At 43.0% G+C, this 17,754-nt stretch overlaps 1 protein-coding gene across 2 annotated transcripts; it reads right to left on the minus strand.

Annotated features, from left to right (window-relative positions):
* Window positions 1–1,070: 1,070 nt before the first annotated feature.
* LOC138802133 (gamma-crystallin-3-like) lies at window positions 1,071–4,049 on the minus strand. 2 transcript variants are annotated; one of them, XM_069985290.1, is made up of 3 exons: window positions 4,041–4,049; window positions 1,667–1,909; window positions 1,071–1,346 (listed from the first exon to the last, which is right to left on the minus strand). In XM_069985290.1, exons 1-3 carry the CDS (start codon window positions 4,047–4,049, stop codon window positions 1,071–1,073), a joined length of 528 nt encoding a protein of 175 aa, XP_069841391.1. The 2 variants fall into 2 exon arrangements, with proteins under 2 accessions (XP_069841391.1, XP_069841392.1); XM_069985291.1 differs by having other exon boundaries at window positions 1,071–1,339; window positions 1,663–1,909.
* Window positions 4,050–17,754: the final 13,705 nt, after the last annotated feature.

A 17,754-nucleotide genomic window follows, 5' to 3' on the forward strand; every position in this document is an offset into this window, starting at 1 on the left:
ATTACTATTGCCGTTAATACCGTTCCCTGTAAAAGTGCTTCCCTGCTTTTCCAGATGCAATCCACAGGTGTTTGCATCACTTTCTAAAGATGTCTTGGACTTGGTGACCTCCGATTCGTTGAATCTTGATTTCCAGGTCCCAAGGATTTTTCTCCCATAGACTATACTATGATTCCATATTCGTTCGAATTGTTGAATCGAATCCAATCGAATCTTATATTACACTATTCGCTTATCTCTACCAGGGACCATTGAATTTAATAGGAATGGCCGAGCATCATGGACTATTTGAATTAAATTTTGAGATTTCGAATATTTAACTATTTGCTCATCTCTATTTTTTACTTTGATAACATCCAAACAATGTATTTATTAGCAAAGTATTTTAATATTGTGAGCACTAAATTATTTAAGCACTGAGATCTGATTTTCTGTATGAGCTGAGAACTACATATATAATTGATGTATGCAAACAGGAACAATATGGACCCTATAAGTCTTCAGCGCAGAATCAGGAGAAAGCGTAAGTGCACATTGTGCTTCATATAAATACATTCTTTGTTGCTACACATGTCTTTATTTCAACACCATTCCAGAAACTCCCTCAGGCCTTTTAACTGTTAGATTTGAGCATTGTATATGTATTATTTGTGTCAACTGTACTTTATGTATTCATCTAATTTGAATTTGGGATGTGATAGCAAATTGAAAGGAGCATCCCATGAAGTGACTTGATATTGTATGTAACATCACACTCTAAAAAAGAAAAAAAAGTAGACATTTATAAGGATTTTTTTATTGCTTCAACTAGTGATAAAATAAGCATACAACAATTCCTCAAGATTGGATACTGTTATAAGTATACATTAAAGGGGACCTAAAAGAAGACACTTAGGAGAACTCTCAAATTCAAAATGTACTTTTTAGCTTCTCTTTGTAGACCTCCATTAATGTTTCTGTTATTCCAGTAGAAATGATGAATAAGATTAAAGTAACCAATGCTGAGGCTTGTACAATTATTTCCCTGAAGATTTTATTGTATTTATTCACTGAATAACATATTTCTTATGTTAGTAAAAATGATTGACCCGTCTGAAGGAGCCAATTCTTGGATTAGAGGCTCCCCAGTCACTGTATTTTCTGTACTCTCCAGGTCTCAGGTAATACTGACGTCCCCTGTAGTTGGGTTCTTCATAGAATATCCAGTGTCCATCTTGCACTTGACAAGAGTTAATGTCATTGAAACGGAATCTCTCATACACATGAGGACAATCATCATTGAACTCCATCATCTGACCTCTGAAATCTTCTTTGTCATAGACCCTGACTCTGAATGAGCCTTGATGCTGGTAAACACAAAGTATATTTCACAAAACAATTACTTTTTGATTTAGTACAACACGCATACTTTTCTATATAATTATTTCAGTGGCATATTGTAGAGAGAGGCATTATATAGTAACTTAGGCTTTGTTATAGGGCCAAGTTTTAAGAATTAGTTAGAAACTTCTGATGTTTTTCACGCAACCCTTGGACCAATTCTTTACTCCTTTAGTAACAAAGTCATTCCTTTAGAGAAATGACAGGTCCATATTTAGTATCATTATGAATAAGATAACACAAGTCTAACAATGATTTAAATAAAAAAAAATGTGTATGAACTGACCTGAGGAATCATGCGACAAGACCTAATGGAGTCATTATAACCCATCCATTGCTGGAAGTCAGGATACTCTCCTCTATGGAGATAATACTGGTGTCCCCTGAAGTTGGGATGTTCATACAAGATCCAGTCTCCACTATCTACACGGATAGAGTTGCAGCGTCTAAAGTATGAGGACAAGTCTGGGCATTCAGAGTGACAATCATAAGAGCGACCCTGGAAGTTTCTGTCCTCGTAGAAAGTAATCTATAAAACAGAAAAGTAAACATAAGCATACTAAAAGGGTATGTGTACATTATGGAATATGCGTGGAAACTTCAAGCTGATTCCGCCGCATGGCCTTCTGCTTGAAGTTCCACCCATCCCATAGACTTAATGATATTGGCACGTCAATTCTTTGGGCGGATGGTGGACATTGCCAGCAAATGTCATTGAGTCTATGAGTCTGGAAGATCTTCAAGCGGAGTCCGCTCAAGGTGAAATCCGCTTGAAATCTCCGCACATATTCTGCAATGTTGACATACCCTAATAGTAAGTATATAGCTCTATATAAATGAGCATGCTACATTTTTTAAATATACTATTGATCAAAAACATGAGATTACTGCAAAGCAAACCTGTCATGACCACCTAATGTGCTAGTGGCACTGCTGGATAGATATCAATAACAGCGTTCAGGACATGCCTTTGCTACCTGTGTCTGTGTTTTCAGTTAAAAATAACACCCTTATTCAGGCCATAAATAGTGTCAAGGACATGAGGCCTATAGTTCCCTGGGCCCTAGGACTACTAGGATTACATTTTACATAAGCACACTGTGTACACAGCACAAGAAGACATATCAGAGTTAGGGCCCAAGAAAATTTAGGCTTCCTTGACACTTTTCCAAACTGAATAAAGGATTTTTTCTTTCTAAAATAAAAACACAGAGACGGGCAACACATGTATGTTCTGAATGCTATTATTAACATCTATCTAGTGTTGCCACCAGCTTGTTGGGCATATAGGGGGATAGAATCGCATTAGAGACATTTGAAGTAACTTTTCATATCCTTTATTCTAAAATAATTGACTTCACTAATGTTTAACTTATTTTTGTAGATGATTCCAAATGCTAAGTGTAAGGCATGTATAAAGTGCCCCTATACTAAAAAAAAGGATTTTTTTGTTTGTTTTTAACATGGAAACATAGAAGATTTTCGTCAGAAAAAGACCACTGGGTCCATCTAGTCTGCCCTTTTAATATTTCCCTTCTTATTATCTATTCTACTTCTCTTCCAGTAAAATAATATTTTCTCATGTTGCTTCTGATCTTTCCCCCAACTAACCTCTCGCTGAGTCCTCTTGTTCATGATTTAATTTTTTTTCTAAAAACACTTCTCTCTTGAACCTTATTTAGCCCTTTAACATACTTAAAGGTTTCGATCACGTCCCCCCTTGTTCTTCTTTCCTTCAGACTATACAGATTCAAATCCTTAAGTCTTTCCTGATATGGTTTATGCCTGAAACCCTTTACCTTATTTGTAGCCCGTCTTTGGACCCATTCTATTTTATCAATATCCTTTTTTAGGTGAGGTCTCCAGAACGGGACACAGTATTCCAAATGTGGTCTCACTTAAACTCTATACAGCGGGATGACAATCTCCCTCTTCCTAATGGTTATACCTCTAACTAAACAGTTTAGCATACAATTTGCTTTCCCTACAGCCTAACTCATTTAAGGCTGTCAGAAATCACTGCCCCTAAAACCTTCTCCTTGTGTTTGTCAACACAGAACTGACAATATGAAACTCAGATAGAGGATTCCTCCTCCCCAAGTGCATTATCTTGCATCTGGAAACATTTAACTGCAGTTTCCATTGTTTGGACATCTTATCTAGCAAAGCTAAACCATTTCCCATATTACTGACACCTCCAGGAATATCAACCATGTTGCTCCCTTTTGTGTCATCTGCAAACAGACAAACTTTACCTACCAAACCTTCTCCTATGTCACTGACAATCATATTACAAAGAATAGGACCTAGAATAGACCCTTGTGGCCACCACTTGTAACCAGTCTCTGCTCAGAAGATACACCATTAACAACAACCCTCTGATATCTATCCTTCAGCCAATTAAACTATCCAGGGATTAAGCCCAATTTTCTCTAACTTCTCTTTCAGCTTCTCTATTATGGGGAACTGTATCAAAGACTTTGCTGAAGTCCAGATAGGCGATATTCAGGGCACCACCTTTATCCAGCACTTTTGTAACATAATCAAAGAAATCAATGAGATTAGTCTGAAATGATGTACCCATAGTAAGTAATACAATTTTGTCAATTCCAGTAAACATCACTAAATATACTACTATAAGCATGATCATGTCCTCTTACCTTGCCCATGCTGCTTTATGTACAGTGCTTGCTTGACCACACAGTCTCAACTGTTAACTGACTGGATGGAGAAGAGCCTTATATACCGTATGAGGTACATACAGAATTTTGTGCTAACTAATCAAAATGAATAGTATTTTACCTACACTAAAGTTTGTTCAGTGTTTGCAGTGACTATTGTGTTTTTTCCTTTCACTAGAATTCTAAAGCTAATGCAGCTGCTACACAGAACGCTTACACTAAGAACATTTCTCGTCAATTCTAGTAACTGTAACTGTTACATTAGTAAAGTAACTGTAACATTAGTAAAGTAACTGTAACATTAGCCCCATAAGGACCTAGATATTTTATTTGCATTTAATTTTTTCTTTATTCTAAGAGCCATAGCACTTAATTTTTTCCTATGACAAAGCTGAATAAGGGCTTTTCTTTTTGTTTGATCACTTGTACTTTATAATGACATTCCCCTTTTTTATCATTACATACACTGAAAAAACAAAATGTATTTGTTAGGGGAAACTCTAAAAGAAATGCAATTATGTTTTTACACTAGGCAAAATAGGAAAAGACATCCAGCTCCAACCGGTGCATTAAAAGCAGAAGTTTATTCAAAAAGGTACAAAAACATGAAGTTTAAAAATACATGGACGTCCACAAAACACGAAAATTAAAAAAAAAAGTTTTACTGTAAAAACAGTAAAAAGCTATGTAGACATGCATATCACTGTATTCAGACTGACCTATAGAATAAGGATATCATGTCAGTTTTACCATAAAGTTTACTATGTAAGCACGGGAACCCCCCAAAATTTTCATAATTGCTAGTGATGAGCGAGCATGCTCGTCCGAGCTTGGTACTCGATCGAGCATTAGGGTACTCGATGGTACTCGTTACTCGGACAAGCATCTTGCGAGAAAATCTCATCATCCATTTCCTGTAGATTTGGGCGCTATTTTTTGCCAATAAACATGCAGGAGACTCTTTGGTACATCCTTTGATCACATGGGACCCATACATGTCGATAGCAGCGATTGGTTGGCCAGATCAGATGCCATATAAAAAGCGCAGCCAGCAGTGCTCGGCTCACATGCATGCTGAAAGAGATTAGGGACAGAGCTGCTGCTTCTCAGGGAGAGCGTCAGTGTAGGATTTAGCATTTCAGTAGGCAGGGAATACTAGCAATACAAAGCTTCAAATCGTTTTTTAATAGTATTACTACAGACTGCTGGCTGGGACTTGCAGTGCTGCTACCAAGATTTCAGCAGCACACTGTGGTGATCGGCATCTGGCAGAAAGGGGACATTAGGTGTTGCATACAGACCCCGAAGAAGTGCTCAGTACTCTTTTTTGATTTTGTGGCTGGTGCTGCTGCTGTACTACATTGTATTGTTGGGATTTGTAGTACACCTGCATAGAACTTCACTGCTCATTGTAAGGGGCTGTCACAGAGTGTGTATAGTTGCAGCCTCTACTGGATTGTATCCGAAAGACCCCCAAAACTAGTGGGACCACAAGTTTTTTTTCCCTGATTTCTGTATTTCATACGCAAGGCCTATCTTTGCTCACAACTGCTTACACAGAGTAAGAGTACAAACACACACACCGTATACGCAGATACGCAGCAGATCTGCAGCAGATTTGATGCTGTGTTCAGTTATATAGATCTAATCTGCTGCGTATCTGCTGCGTATCGCAGCAGTAAATACGCAGCATATATGGTGTGTGTATTTGTACCCTAAAGGTGGTGTCATAGAGTGTGTATAGGTGCAGCCGCTACTGGATTGTATCCCACAGACCTCCAAAACTAGTGGGACCACAAGTATTTTTCCTGATTTCTGTATTTCATATGCAAGGCCTATCTAAGTTCACAACTGCTTGCACAGAGTAAAGGTGGTGTCATAGAGTGTGTATAGGTGCAGCCACTACTGGATTGTATCCCACAGGCCCCCAAAACTAGTGGCACCACAAGTATTTTTCCTGATTTCTGTATTTCATACGCAAGGTTTATCTAAGTTCTATACTGAGCAGTGTCCATAAAATGGTGAACCCCAGGGGTAAGGGTCGAGGAAGAGGGCGTGGGGTTCCAAGCGATGAAGTTGGCAGTGGGCGTAGTTCAGGGCAGGGGGACACAGCAGCACCTGTTGAGGAGGGAGCAGTGGCACACCGCAGATGTGCATTCCCTAGCTTCTTTGCCCAACTCATGGGGTCTCATGGTAGACCGATATTGAAACCGCAGCAGTGTGAACAGGTGATCACGTGGTTAGCGGATAATGTGTCCAGTAACTTATCCACCACCCAGTCTTCCACGCAGTCCACCCACGCTACCCAAGGGAGTGAAACCCTTGCTCCAGTAGCTTAGCCTCCTTCCCCACAGCCTGGCCCCTCTAGGGAAAGAAGGTATTCAGATCCACCACCACCACCATGCTCCCAGGAAATCTTTTCTGGACCCTTGCCTGAGTCTGAGCAACTGGAGCAGTCGATCTGTCCCGATGCCCAAACTTATTTTAGGAGCCCTTTGGTACCACTACCAATTATAGAAGTACCTTTTGACAGGATCGCTATGGATCTAGTGGGTCCAGTAGTGAAATCTGCTAGGGGGCATCAGTACATATTGGTTGTGTTAGACTATGCGACACTGTATCCTGAGGCTGTACCCTTGTGAAACACCTCCTCGAAATTCATTGCCAAGAAGCTCTTCCATTTGTTCTCCCGTACAGGTATACCCAAGGAGATCCTCACGGACCAGGGGACGCCATTTATGTCAAAGATCATGAAGGAGATGTGTAAGCTACTAAAAATTAAGCATCTAAGTACATCAGTGTATCATCCCCAAACTGATGGCCTGGTGGAAAGATTTAACAAAACTTTGAAGGGCATGTTAAAAAGGGTGGTCAGCAAGGATGGGAAGGACTGGGATTTTTTGTTCCCATATTTGATGTTTGCAATCCATGAGGTACCCCAGTCTTCCACAGGTTTTTCTCCTTTCGAACTAGTGTATGGCAAACACCCACGTGGCCCTCTTGACCGCCAAAGAAACCTAGGAAAATGAACACACCCCCTACAAAAGTGTCATAGAGCTCATTACACTGATGCAAGACAGAATAGCAGCGGTCATGCCCATAGTAAAGGAACACCTAGAGCAGGCACAAGAGGCACAGAGTCGGATCTATAATAGGGCAGCTAAAGTCAGGACCTTTAACCCGCGTTGGTATTGGTACCCACTGTAGAAAGTAAGTTTCTGGCTAAGTGGCAAGGGCCCTATGAGGTAATTGAGAGAGTGGGGGAGGTCAATTATAAAGTGTACCAGCCTGGCAGGAGAAAGCCTGAGCAGATATACCATGTGAACTTGCTCAAACCCTGGAAAGATAGGGAATCTCTTTCAGCTGTGAGTGTGCTGAATAGTGGTGTTTCAGTAAGGTCTGGGGGGAACACCCCTAGTGAAAGGGAACCTGTCTAAGGTGCAAAGGCAGGAAACAAAAGAGTTTGTGCTTAGAAACAGTGATGTGTTTTCGGAAGTCCCTGGGCGTACTTCAGTAACTGAGCAACAGGTACGGGTCCATTTGAAACCATACAGGGTACCCAAGGCTCATAGACAAGCCATAACAGAAGAGGTCCGAAAGATGTTGGACCTTGGGGTTATTGAAGAATCAAAAAGTGATTGGTCAAGTCCCATTGTCCTGATTCCTAAAGCAGATGGTACACTGAGGTTCTGCAATAACTTCAGAAAGTTGAATGAGGTCTCAAAGTTTGACTCTTACCTAATGCCACGGGTTGATGAGCTGATAGAGAGACTGGGACATGCAAAATTTTTCTCTACATTAGACTTGACTAAAGGGTATTGGCAGGTTCCACTCACTGACAGCACCAAAGAGAAGACTGCTTTTGTTACCCCTGATGGTCTTTTTCAGTATGTCTGTCTTCCCTTTGGGCTACATGGGGCTCCTGCCACTTTCCAAAGATTGATGGATGTTGTCTTGAAACCCCACCGTAGATATGCGTCTGCCTATCTAGACAACATCATTATTTTTAGTGATGATTGAGAAAGTCACTTGCCAAAGGTACAGGCTGTAATTGATTCTCTCAGGGCTGCAGGGTTGACGACCAACCCTAAAAAGTGTGCGTTGGGTTTGGACGAGGCATGTTACTTGGGGTACATTATAGGAAGAGGTGTCATAAAGCCCCAAGTTAATAAAGTAGAGGCAATCCAAACCTGGCCCCAGCCAGTGACTAAGAAGCAGATGAGAGCTTTTTTAGGTATTGTGGGCTACTACCGCAGATTCATCCCTAACTTTGCCACCGTTGCAGCTCCCCTGACAGATCTAACCAAGGGAAGTAGATCATTATGGTAAAGTGGAGTGAAGAGGCTGAGCGGGCGTTCCAAAAGTTGAAGTCAGTCCTCTGCAGAGAACCAGTCCTAATTACTCCTGACTTCACCAAAGTGTTTGTGGTACAGACAGATGCTTCTGATGTGGGTTTAGGGGCTGTCCTGTCCCAAGAGGTTGGAGGTGAGGAGCACCCAGTCACCTATCTTAGTAGGAAGCTTACACCCGCAGAGAGAAATTACAGCATCATTGAACGTGAGTGTCTGGTGATAAAATGGGCCCTAGAGTCCTTGAGATATAACCTGCTGGGTTGACACTTCAGGTTAGTAACAGACCATTCCCCCCTCACCTGGATGAGCCAGACTAAAGAGAGAAATGCACGGGTAACAAGGTGGTTTCTCACACTGCAGAACTTTAAAGTGCAACTATAAAATATTTTGACCTTACAGTTTTAGTTAGCTTAAGTCATGATAAGACTTTTTGCAATATACATTAACCCCTTAAGGACAGAGCCTGAAATGGCCTTAATGACAGAGACAAATTTTATGAATATGACCTGTGTCACTTTAGTCATTAATAACTTCGGGATGCTTTTACCTATCCGGCTGATTCTGAGATTGTTTTCTCGTGACATATTGTATTTTACATTTCTGGTAAATTGGAGTCGATAATCATAACAAATCTTTATGAAAAAATCCCAAATAATGTGAAAAAATGTGAAAAAATGCATTTTTCCAACTTTGAAACTTTTTTGCGTATACAGAAAGTGGTTATACCACATAAATTATATATTAAATAGCATTAGCAACATGTCTACTTTATGTTGGCGGCATTTATTAAACTATCTTTCATTTTTTTAGACAATAGGGAGCTTAAAACATTAGCAGCAAATTTCCAAATTTTCAGTCAAATTTCAAAATCAGATTTTTTTAGGGACCTGTTCAGGTTTAAAGTGTATTTGAGGGGCCTGTATGTTAGAAAGCCCCACAAAGCACCCCATTTCAGAAACTGCACCCCCCAAACTCTGCAAAAGCATATCCAGAAAGTGTTTTAACCCTTTAGGGGAGTCACAGAAATAAAAGCTAAGTGTGTAAGGAATTTGAAAATTTTAATTTTCTGTGCAGAGATTTTATTGTAATCCAATATTTTTCATAATTATAAACCTATTACCAGAGAAATGCACCCCAATAATTATTTTCCCGTTTCTGCAGTTTATAGAAATACCCCATATGTGACCCTATTGCGCTATTTGACGCAACCACAAGCCCCAGATAAAAGGGAGCGCCTAGTGATTTTCAACGCCTCCGTTATATTTGGTCATTTTTGACTGTACCACTTCAGGTTGGCAGAGGCTCTGGGGTGCCAAAACCTATAAAACACCCCTAAAGGGACACCATTTAGAAAACTACACCCCTCAAGGAATGTAACAAGGGGTGCGGTGAGCATCTGGACCCCATAGGTGCTTCACAGATTTTCCGAACAATATGGCGTGAAAAATTTTTTTTTAATTTTTTTACACTAAAATGTTGTTCTAGCCTTCAATTTTTCATTTTCTTAAAGGGATAAGAGGCAAAAAAAGACACAAAATGTGTAGCGCAGTTTCTCCCGAGTACGGAAAAACCCCACATGTGGCGATAAAGTGCCAAGGGGGCGCAGGACGAGCCTCCAAAGGGAAGGAGCGCCAATTGGCTTTTGGAAGCTGAATTTCACTGAAAAGGATTTCAAGCGCCATGTCGCATTTACAGAGCCCTCGTGCTGCCAAGACACTGGAAACCCCCCACAAGTGACCCCATTCTGGAAACTACACCCCTCAAGGAATCTAACAAGGGGGGCAGTGAGCATATGGACCCCACTGGTGACGGGCACAAATGTGGAACAATGTGACGTAAAAGTAAAAAATTTCATTTTTTCACTTTCATGGCACAAATGTGCCCGTCATCAAGGGATCCATATCCTCACTGCACCCCTTGTTAGATTCCTTGAGGGGTGCAGTTTCCAGAATGGGGTCACTTGTGGGGGGTTTCCAGTGTTTTGGCAGCACGAGGGCTCTGTAAATGCGACATGGCTTTCATCATCCATTCTAGCCAAATCCAACCTCCAAAATCCAAATGGCGCTCCTTCCCTTTGGAGGCTTGCCCTGCGCCCACATGGTGCTTTATGTCCACATGTGGGGTATTTCCGTACTCAGGGGAAATTGCGCTACACATTAAATGTTTTTTTTTTATCTTTTAACCCCTTGTGAAAATGAAAAAATCATGACAAGATTAATGATTTAGAGTAAAAATTTTACAAAAATTACACTAAATGTTGGTCTAGCCTTGATTTTTTTCCATTCTCACAAGGGGTTAAAAAAGAAAATGAACACAAAACGTGTAGGGTAGTTTCCCCTGAGTACGAAAATACCCCACATGTGGGCATAATGTACCATATGGGCACAGGGCAAGTCACCAAAGGGACAGAGCGCCATTTAGAGGCTGGAATGGAGGATAGAGGCCATGTCGCAATTACAAAGCTCCTGTGCTGCCAGGACAGTAGAAACCCCCAACAAGTGACCCCATTCTGGGAACTACACCCCATAAGGAATCTAACAAGGGGTGCAGTGAGGATATGGACCCTACTGGTGACGGGCACTTAAGTAGAACATGTGCCGAGAAAATAAAAAATACAATTTTTTTCATTTTCACGTCCCAAATGTGGCCGTCACTAGGGGGCCATATCCCCGCTGCCCCCCCTTGTTATATTCCTTATCGGGTGTAGTTTCCAGAATGGGGTCACTTGTGGGGGGTTTCTACTGTCCTGGCCGCACAGAGGCTTTGTAATTGCATCATGGCATCCTCTAATGGGAATGGCGGCCATACCTACTTAGCTGGGGAAAAGGGACAATTCTAATTTATTTGGGGGTATTAGGCCAATTATTAGTTTATAAGGTTGGAAAGGACAGGTGTCCATCAAATTCAACCTGTGTTGATCCAGAGGAAGGCAAAAACCCCTCGTGAGGCAGACGACAGTAGCCTCATCACAGGGGAAAATTCCTTCCCGACTCCATAATGGCGATCAGAATAATCCCTGGACCAATGTGACCCCTGAAATAGGAATAAGGGACAGAATTTAGATAATGTAGAACCCCAGTGACGTGTGGTACGCCTTGAAGCGATCCAGTATGCAGAGGCCGGGGGGATCAGGACAGGTGTCACACTGGTAAATGTTGTCCTTCCTGATCCCCCTGTTACGCCACACTCTGCACTTCTTCTGGGGTCTCCTGTTTTCCAGTGTGGGGGACGTCACCTGGAAAATGTTGTCCTGGTGCGATACGGGGTCCTTCATATCCAGAAGCGCTGGGTCCGCTCCATGGCTGCTAAATATTAGGGCTCTATTACGGCTTCTGATATGTTTGGATCATGCCGCAAGCTACAGTAGCTCGGGCAGCGAGGGACCGGAAGAGGGGGTGCTGGTATAAATGTTATCCCCGTACAGGTGGTAACCTTTATCCAGCAGTGGGAAGATCAGTTCCCGGACGATCTTCCCACTTGTTCCGAGGATGGGGGGGGGAGGGGGCATCTGGGGGCATCTGGGGCTGGATTCGGGTGTCCCTTCCTACATACACTCTAAGGGTACGTGCACACTGCGGAATCGCGACAGATAACCCTTCGTGCATTCCGCAGTTGGCACCCGCCGGCGGACTGATGCAGGCGCACGTCTCCGTCCGTGTCATAGACTCCATTCTATGCACGGGCGGATTCCGCTCTCCGTCCAACGTGTTCATTCTTTGGACGGACGATGGAATCCGCCCATGCATAACATGGAGTCTATGACACGGGTGGAGACATGCGCCCGCATCAGTCCGCCGGCGTGTGCCAGCTGCAGAATGCACGAAGGGTTATCCTTCGCCATTCCGCAGTGAGCACGTACCCTAAATCTGTAAGTGTACCCTGAGGTACGCTCACACAGTTTGTAGAATTTCACACCATACCGCCATCTCTTATTGGGACGGTACTGGCGGAAAAGACGTGTCTGGGGGGCATCGTACGCTACGCTACCCCCAGACACGTCACTGGATGATGAGGATGATGAGGATGAATGGAGGAAAAAAGGATCCCTCCATTCATCCTCACTGGCTGTTTCGGTGTCGGAGGCAATAACGTATGCGTCCGACACCGAAAACACCTTAGGGGTCATCTTTATACGGGGACTAGTATATGGGGTATGTAGTGGTGTAGTGTCAAACTTTATTCAATGTAGTGTGGTGTAATGTTTTTTTTTTTTTTTACGTGTTTTTTTATAGTAAGTATAAAAAAAAAAACTACGCCAACAAAGGAGTTGCTGATAAATGCCGCACTTATGTGCGGCACTTATCAGCAGACCGTGGCAGTAGAATATAGAAAAAAAACACCCTACGCCAAAAAGGAGGAGTTGCTGATTAGCAGCGCACTTTCGTGCGATGCTGATCAACACTCAGCGGCGATAGGGTGTGGAAAATAGAAAAAAAAAAAATTTGAAAAAAAAAAAACTTTTTCTATATTCTGAACATCCCTGTAGCTGCTGATAAGTGTATTACACATATCAGCCGCTAGAGGGCAGCAGAGCGCAAAATACGGAAAAAGCCGACGCTGGAGCCGAAAATAGCCGAGAGAAGCCGAACGTGACGTCACGGAGGAAGCCGAAGACCCGAACGAAGACGAGGACGCCGCAAACCCGGAAGACGCCGATCAGGAGCCCGGGACAGGTGAGTAATGAACAAATACCTGCTCTGGACCCCTCGGCTACCTAGCTGAGGGGTCCAGGGCAGGTATTTACTATATTGTGGGACTCTGATCGCCGTGCCACTGGCCCGATCGCCGTGAACGGCCGGCCGGCCGGCCGTTCACGGCGATCAGGCCGGTGGCACGGTGACCACCATTACTTTTTACAGTAATGGCGGTCAGTGCCGTCCTCGGACAGCACCGACCGCCATTTTTTTCCGGGTCATCGGGTCACGCCCGATGTCGTTAAGGGGTTAATAACCTAAAATGAACAGTTTTTTAAAAACATAAGGCTGACTATGCCCTTATAGCCCTCTCTGGCTGTGACTTATTTCTGCATTCCTGCTGGACACGCCCCCTCCCTGCAGATCCGTCCTGAGTGTACGGACTGTGACAGGAGGATCAGATAACAGCCCTGACACAGAGAGAAACATAAACAAACCCTCATCCCCCCTCCCCCCCTCCTAGCAGCACGTTCTCCCCCCTCCCCTCACAGAGGTGATTAAGCAGAGCTGAGGGTGTTGTGTGTGAGGAGCAGCGAAGGGGAAGAGCTGGATGGAGGGACAAGTACTCAGTGCTTCAACAAGGAGGGACATCCCAGCCATGACTCCAATGTACTGCATGAGGGAGAGTGGGTGAGTCACTGAGGGGAGGACTACAAGTCCCAGAACAACACAACTGTAGTCCTTCCATAGTGCCCCCACCTCCATGGCTGACATTATCCTACAGTGTAATGAGAGCAGATGACTGTATCTAATCCCACTGTGTGTGATACCATCTGCTGGGGCTCTGTATCTAATCTTACATTGTGATACTGTATGCTGGGGCTCTATCTGATCCTGCTGTGTGTAATACATCTGCTAAGGTGCTGCTCAATGAATGGAGGGACGCAGCCAGGGAGATAAGGGATAGGCCACGCCCACTTTGTCTCAGCCAGAAGAAAAAGTCATTTATTCCTCTGAGCCAAACAACTGGGGATATCTCAGCGAGCACACAAGCTATCAACGCAGTTTAGGGCTCTTTTTAAAAGGTAACACATGGTCTTTTTATTTGAGGAATTTCATTTTTTGGCTACTGAAATTATAGTTGCGCTTTAAGTTTACCATAGAGCACAGGGCTGGTAAACTACAAGGGAAAGCTGAAGCGTTGAATAGAACCCACTGTTTATTGGCTAAATGTGTTCGCCCCCACAAGTTTGAACAGAGGGGGAGGGTATGTGAGACACTGAAGGGGTAAATCCTGAATGGTCGCTATGTTTCACCTGGGGTTCAGCTATTACACCTACTAGGACTGAGGGAAATTCATGTCTCACTATCTGAGACATGAAAAAAACAGGGAAGTGATGTGATCTCCAGCAAAGGTAGTTGCTGGGGATGTAGTGATAAAATGTGTTTGGGCCGGGTATGGAATGGATGGCAGGCTTGGTAGTGGGGCTGTTCATTCCACTTCCTCCACTCCAGATATTGTTTGGCGTCAGGCGCCACAGGTGCTGAGACTGGATCAGCAGCAGCTCCATAAAGTTTTACAGAGCCATGGACAGAGTGAGGCTGGGTGAAGCTGAGTGTGCTGGAAGGCTGCTAGCCTCAGGAGAAGCCATATACCTGCCCAAGGTAAAACACTGGACTGTATATAATCTGTTATGTTCGAGCAACTGCAGCTAGTCGTAGCGTATAGACAGGGTTGTCTTCTGTTTAGTTAGTGCTGGACAAGCAGAGTTTATTTTGTGTTATGCCTAAAGCCAAGGCTGTTTATTTATTTTCTTGTATTGGATAATAAACGCAGGCAAAGCCTTAACTAGGACTTAATTCGTTTGAGCCTGTTGACTGCTGTTCACACTGCAATCCTGCACTCTACTGAGCAAATCCTCCCACAATGGTTAAAGATAGGACCCCCCCCCCCCCCCCCCCCCCCAATTCTATACAGTAAATAGCTACAGTGATCAAATTTGACTAAATCTGGAGCAGTAAATGACTACCCACTCTGTGTCATGATCCATAGAGCCCGGGTTCTCATCCCCTGGGGGGAGACCAAGATATTTGGCGATATGTATTGAGACTAGATTGCGACAAACGCAATCATTCTCAGAATCAGTTTACATTTATTTCTGAATCATTTACGTTACAGTACATCATTGAGGCCATTTGGTTGTAGTGTATTGAGGCTATATATCCAAAACATCTTTTTCCTAATTAGGTTGCAAGAACAGTTGTTTGCGGTTTAAGGGACATAATCGATAGAATAGATTTTCAGATCACTAAAATTGCAATCATGTTTTTCCAAAAAGTCACATGACACTCCATACTTGAGGAATACCCTCTTAGTATTTAGCCTATGGCCATTTAAGCAGAGATGCAGTGGCAGTATGGTGGGCCTACATACTTCAGACCACATGTACCTTCTATCATTTAGATAACAAAGGTGGAACTTCAGGTCAGGCAATGTTTTATTCTGAAGTTTTGATCCTTTGTGATAGAGAAAGATGTAGTTCCTTCCTTGATCAATTTGCTGCGTTCCTTGACACATTTTGACACACCATTCTCCTTTATTTATTCTTCGATGGTTCGCTGTTGTGTTTTCGTATCCTGCAAGGAGCAATAATTCCTTTAGGTTAGCGGCCCTTCTGTATGTCCCTCTCGGTGTGGGAGGTAAAAGGAGTTTAGATAGGGATCCAGACAGAAAATATGCCAGTGTTTATTAAGTTTATACGGTTCAGTGAAGAAAAAGAGTGCTGCACCTCACACCTATGGCTGATACTCGTACCTCTCGGCTGCATAAAAAAACATCAGAATTCTGTATGTGAATTGATCAAGCCACACTGCCCCATGTACCTCGTGCAGGTATCTGATACACATGGGTCCCTACACTAAGTCCACACTGTGCCAGTCAGCGACCACCACCCCTGCAGGCGTGCACAGTTAGGGAAGGGAGGCCATGGAACGGCCCTGCAACCCCCATGCCACAGGACCAGACCCAAAAATGCCACATCAAAACCCAGCCAGCACCACCGGTGGAGGAAGCTGCCCCCAAACAGCACAAGTCTGGATAAGGTATTGCACTCACCATAGCTATCAAAGATAGAATGGGACAAACAGGAGGAATTAAAACCATGAGCACTCAGGTGTCAAAACACGGAGAAAAGAGAGAAACAAAATACGGTTCAGGGAAGAAAAAGAGTGCTGCACCTCACACCTATGGCTGATACTAGTACCTCTCGGCTGCATAAAAAACATCAGAATTCTGTATGTATGTTTTTTATGCAGCCGAATGATCATCCAGGACCTTCAGCATGGTACCTATGTGTCGTTAAGACCCTACATTTGGTGAGCGTATCTCTTACATTCAAATAGAGGTTCTTTGTGTATCTGATAAATCCTCTAGAAAAGCTGCATCTGAAAAGCATCATAACGTGTGCTGATTGCAAGACACCACTTGGTGATAACTATGTTATAAGCCATATGATTGAGGGCCCGAAAGGCTGATGTTACCTCAAAGGGGAATTGTGTTCTATCCCATGTATTGGTGATTTCCTATTTGGGCCTGTACTAGACACATTGTTACAGAAAGTCTCTAGTAATGGAGGCTTTCCTCCCCAGTACAAACAGGGGGTGGAGATTCTGTTTTCCTGCAATGGTAAGACAGATGGTGGAGCAGTTGGAGACTTGATTGCCCCACCTGTGAGCGCCCAGCCTAGTCTGTTGTTTCTGTGACAGGTGGAAGAGAGGGAAACATACATGTGTAGTTTTCTGCTCCCTTTCCAATAGTAGTTTTTTTCCACATGCTGCGTGGAGAAGGGAATTGTATGTATATTTACTTTTTTTTCCCTCCCCGCTGCTATCACAGTGGACTGCTCAATTTCTACGTCCTTGTCAGCAAGACTATGGCACTGTTCAGATCTGAGCTGCATGCGAACGCTGCCAATGGTGCTGCTCAGACAGGATACTCCTGACCTAGGAGACTGTATTGGAAGCCTGACCTGTGTTGCAGGAGGCTTGTCTGATGTTAATGGATATATATTTTTCATTAGATATTTAACCTATTAGGTTCATGCTTTTTATGAACTACCTGTTCTGTTGTGCTATGTAATAATACTGTGATATTAAGTACTACAACTTTAAGATTTAGTACTGCTTTTAATGCTACAGTGAAGTTATGAAACCACTGTTTGAGCTCAGTTTACAGTTGCTGTCTGTGTGTTTAGTAGATGCAATGTGTGAACACAGATTTTGAGTTGTATTGAGTACATCTTATGTCTCATTTATTACTCTAGTACTCATATTAAAGAATGCAGTAAAACTATGTGGCCTTAAGAATACTAGTAGTATACCTGGTATGCTACTTACCCTAGTACTACTGATTAATAATGCAGTGAAGCTGATTTGCTAGGTGTATACACAACCTCAGAGTTACTATTTGTGTATTTAGTACAAGCACTGTGTGAACACATTCTTTCAGCTGTATATGGAGTATATCTGATTGATCCCTTACTCCAATACTGCTATTAAATAATGCAGTTAAGCTATGGAACTGTGGTGCGAATGGAATCTAATGATTACAAGTTGTCCTTTGAGCACACCTGGTGTGTTCCTTACCCTAGTGCTATTATGCAATAATGCAGTGAAGCTGCTAGGTGTATACGCAACCTTTGGGTGTGG

Source organism: Dendropsophus ebraccatus, chromosome 9 (genome assembly GCF_027789765.1).
Source record: "Dendropsophus ebraccatus isolate aDenEbr1 chromosome 9, aDenEbr1.pat, whole genome shotgun sequence".
Taxonomy (NCBI): domain Eukaryota; kingdom Metazoa; phylum Chordata; class Amphibia; order Anura; family Hylidae; genus Dendropsophus; species Dendropsophus ebraccatus.

Coding starts and splice junctions, on each gene's coding strand:
- LOC138802133 (XM_069985290.1), bottom strand. Junction 1,347..1,666: donor CTTGTCGCATGATTCCTCAG/GTCAGTTCATAC, acceptor TGTGTTTACCAG/CATCAAGGCTCATTCAGAGT.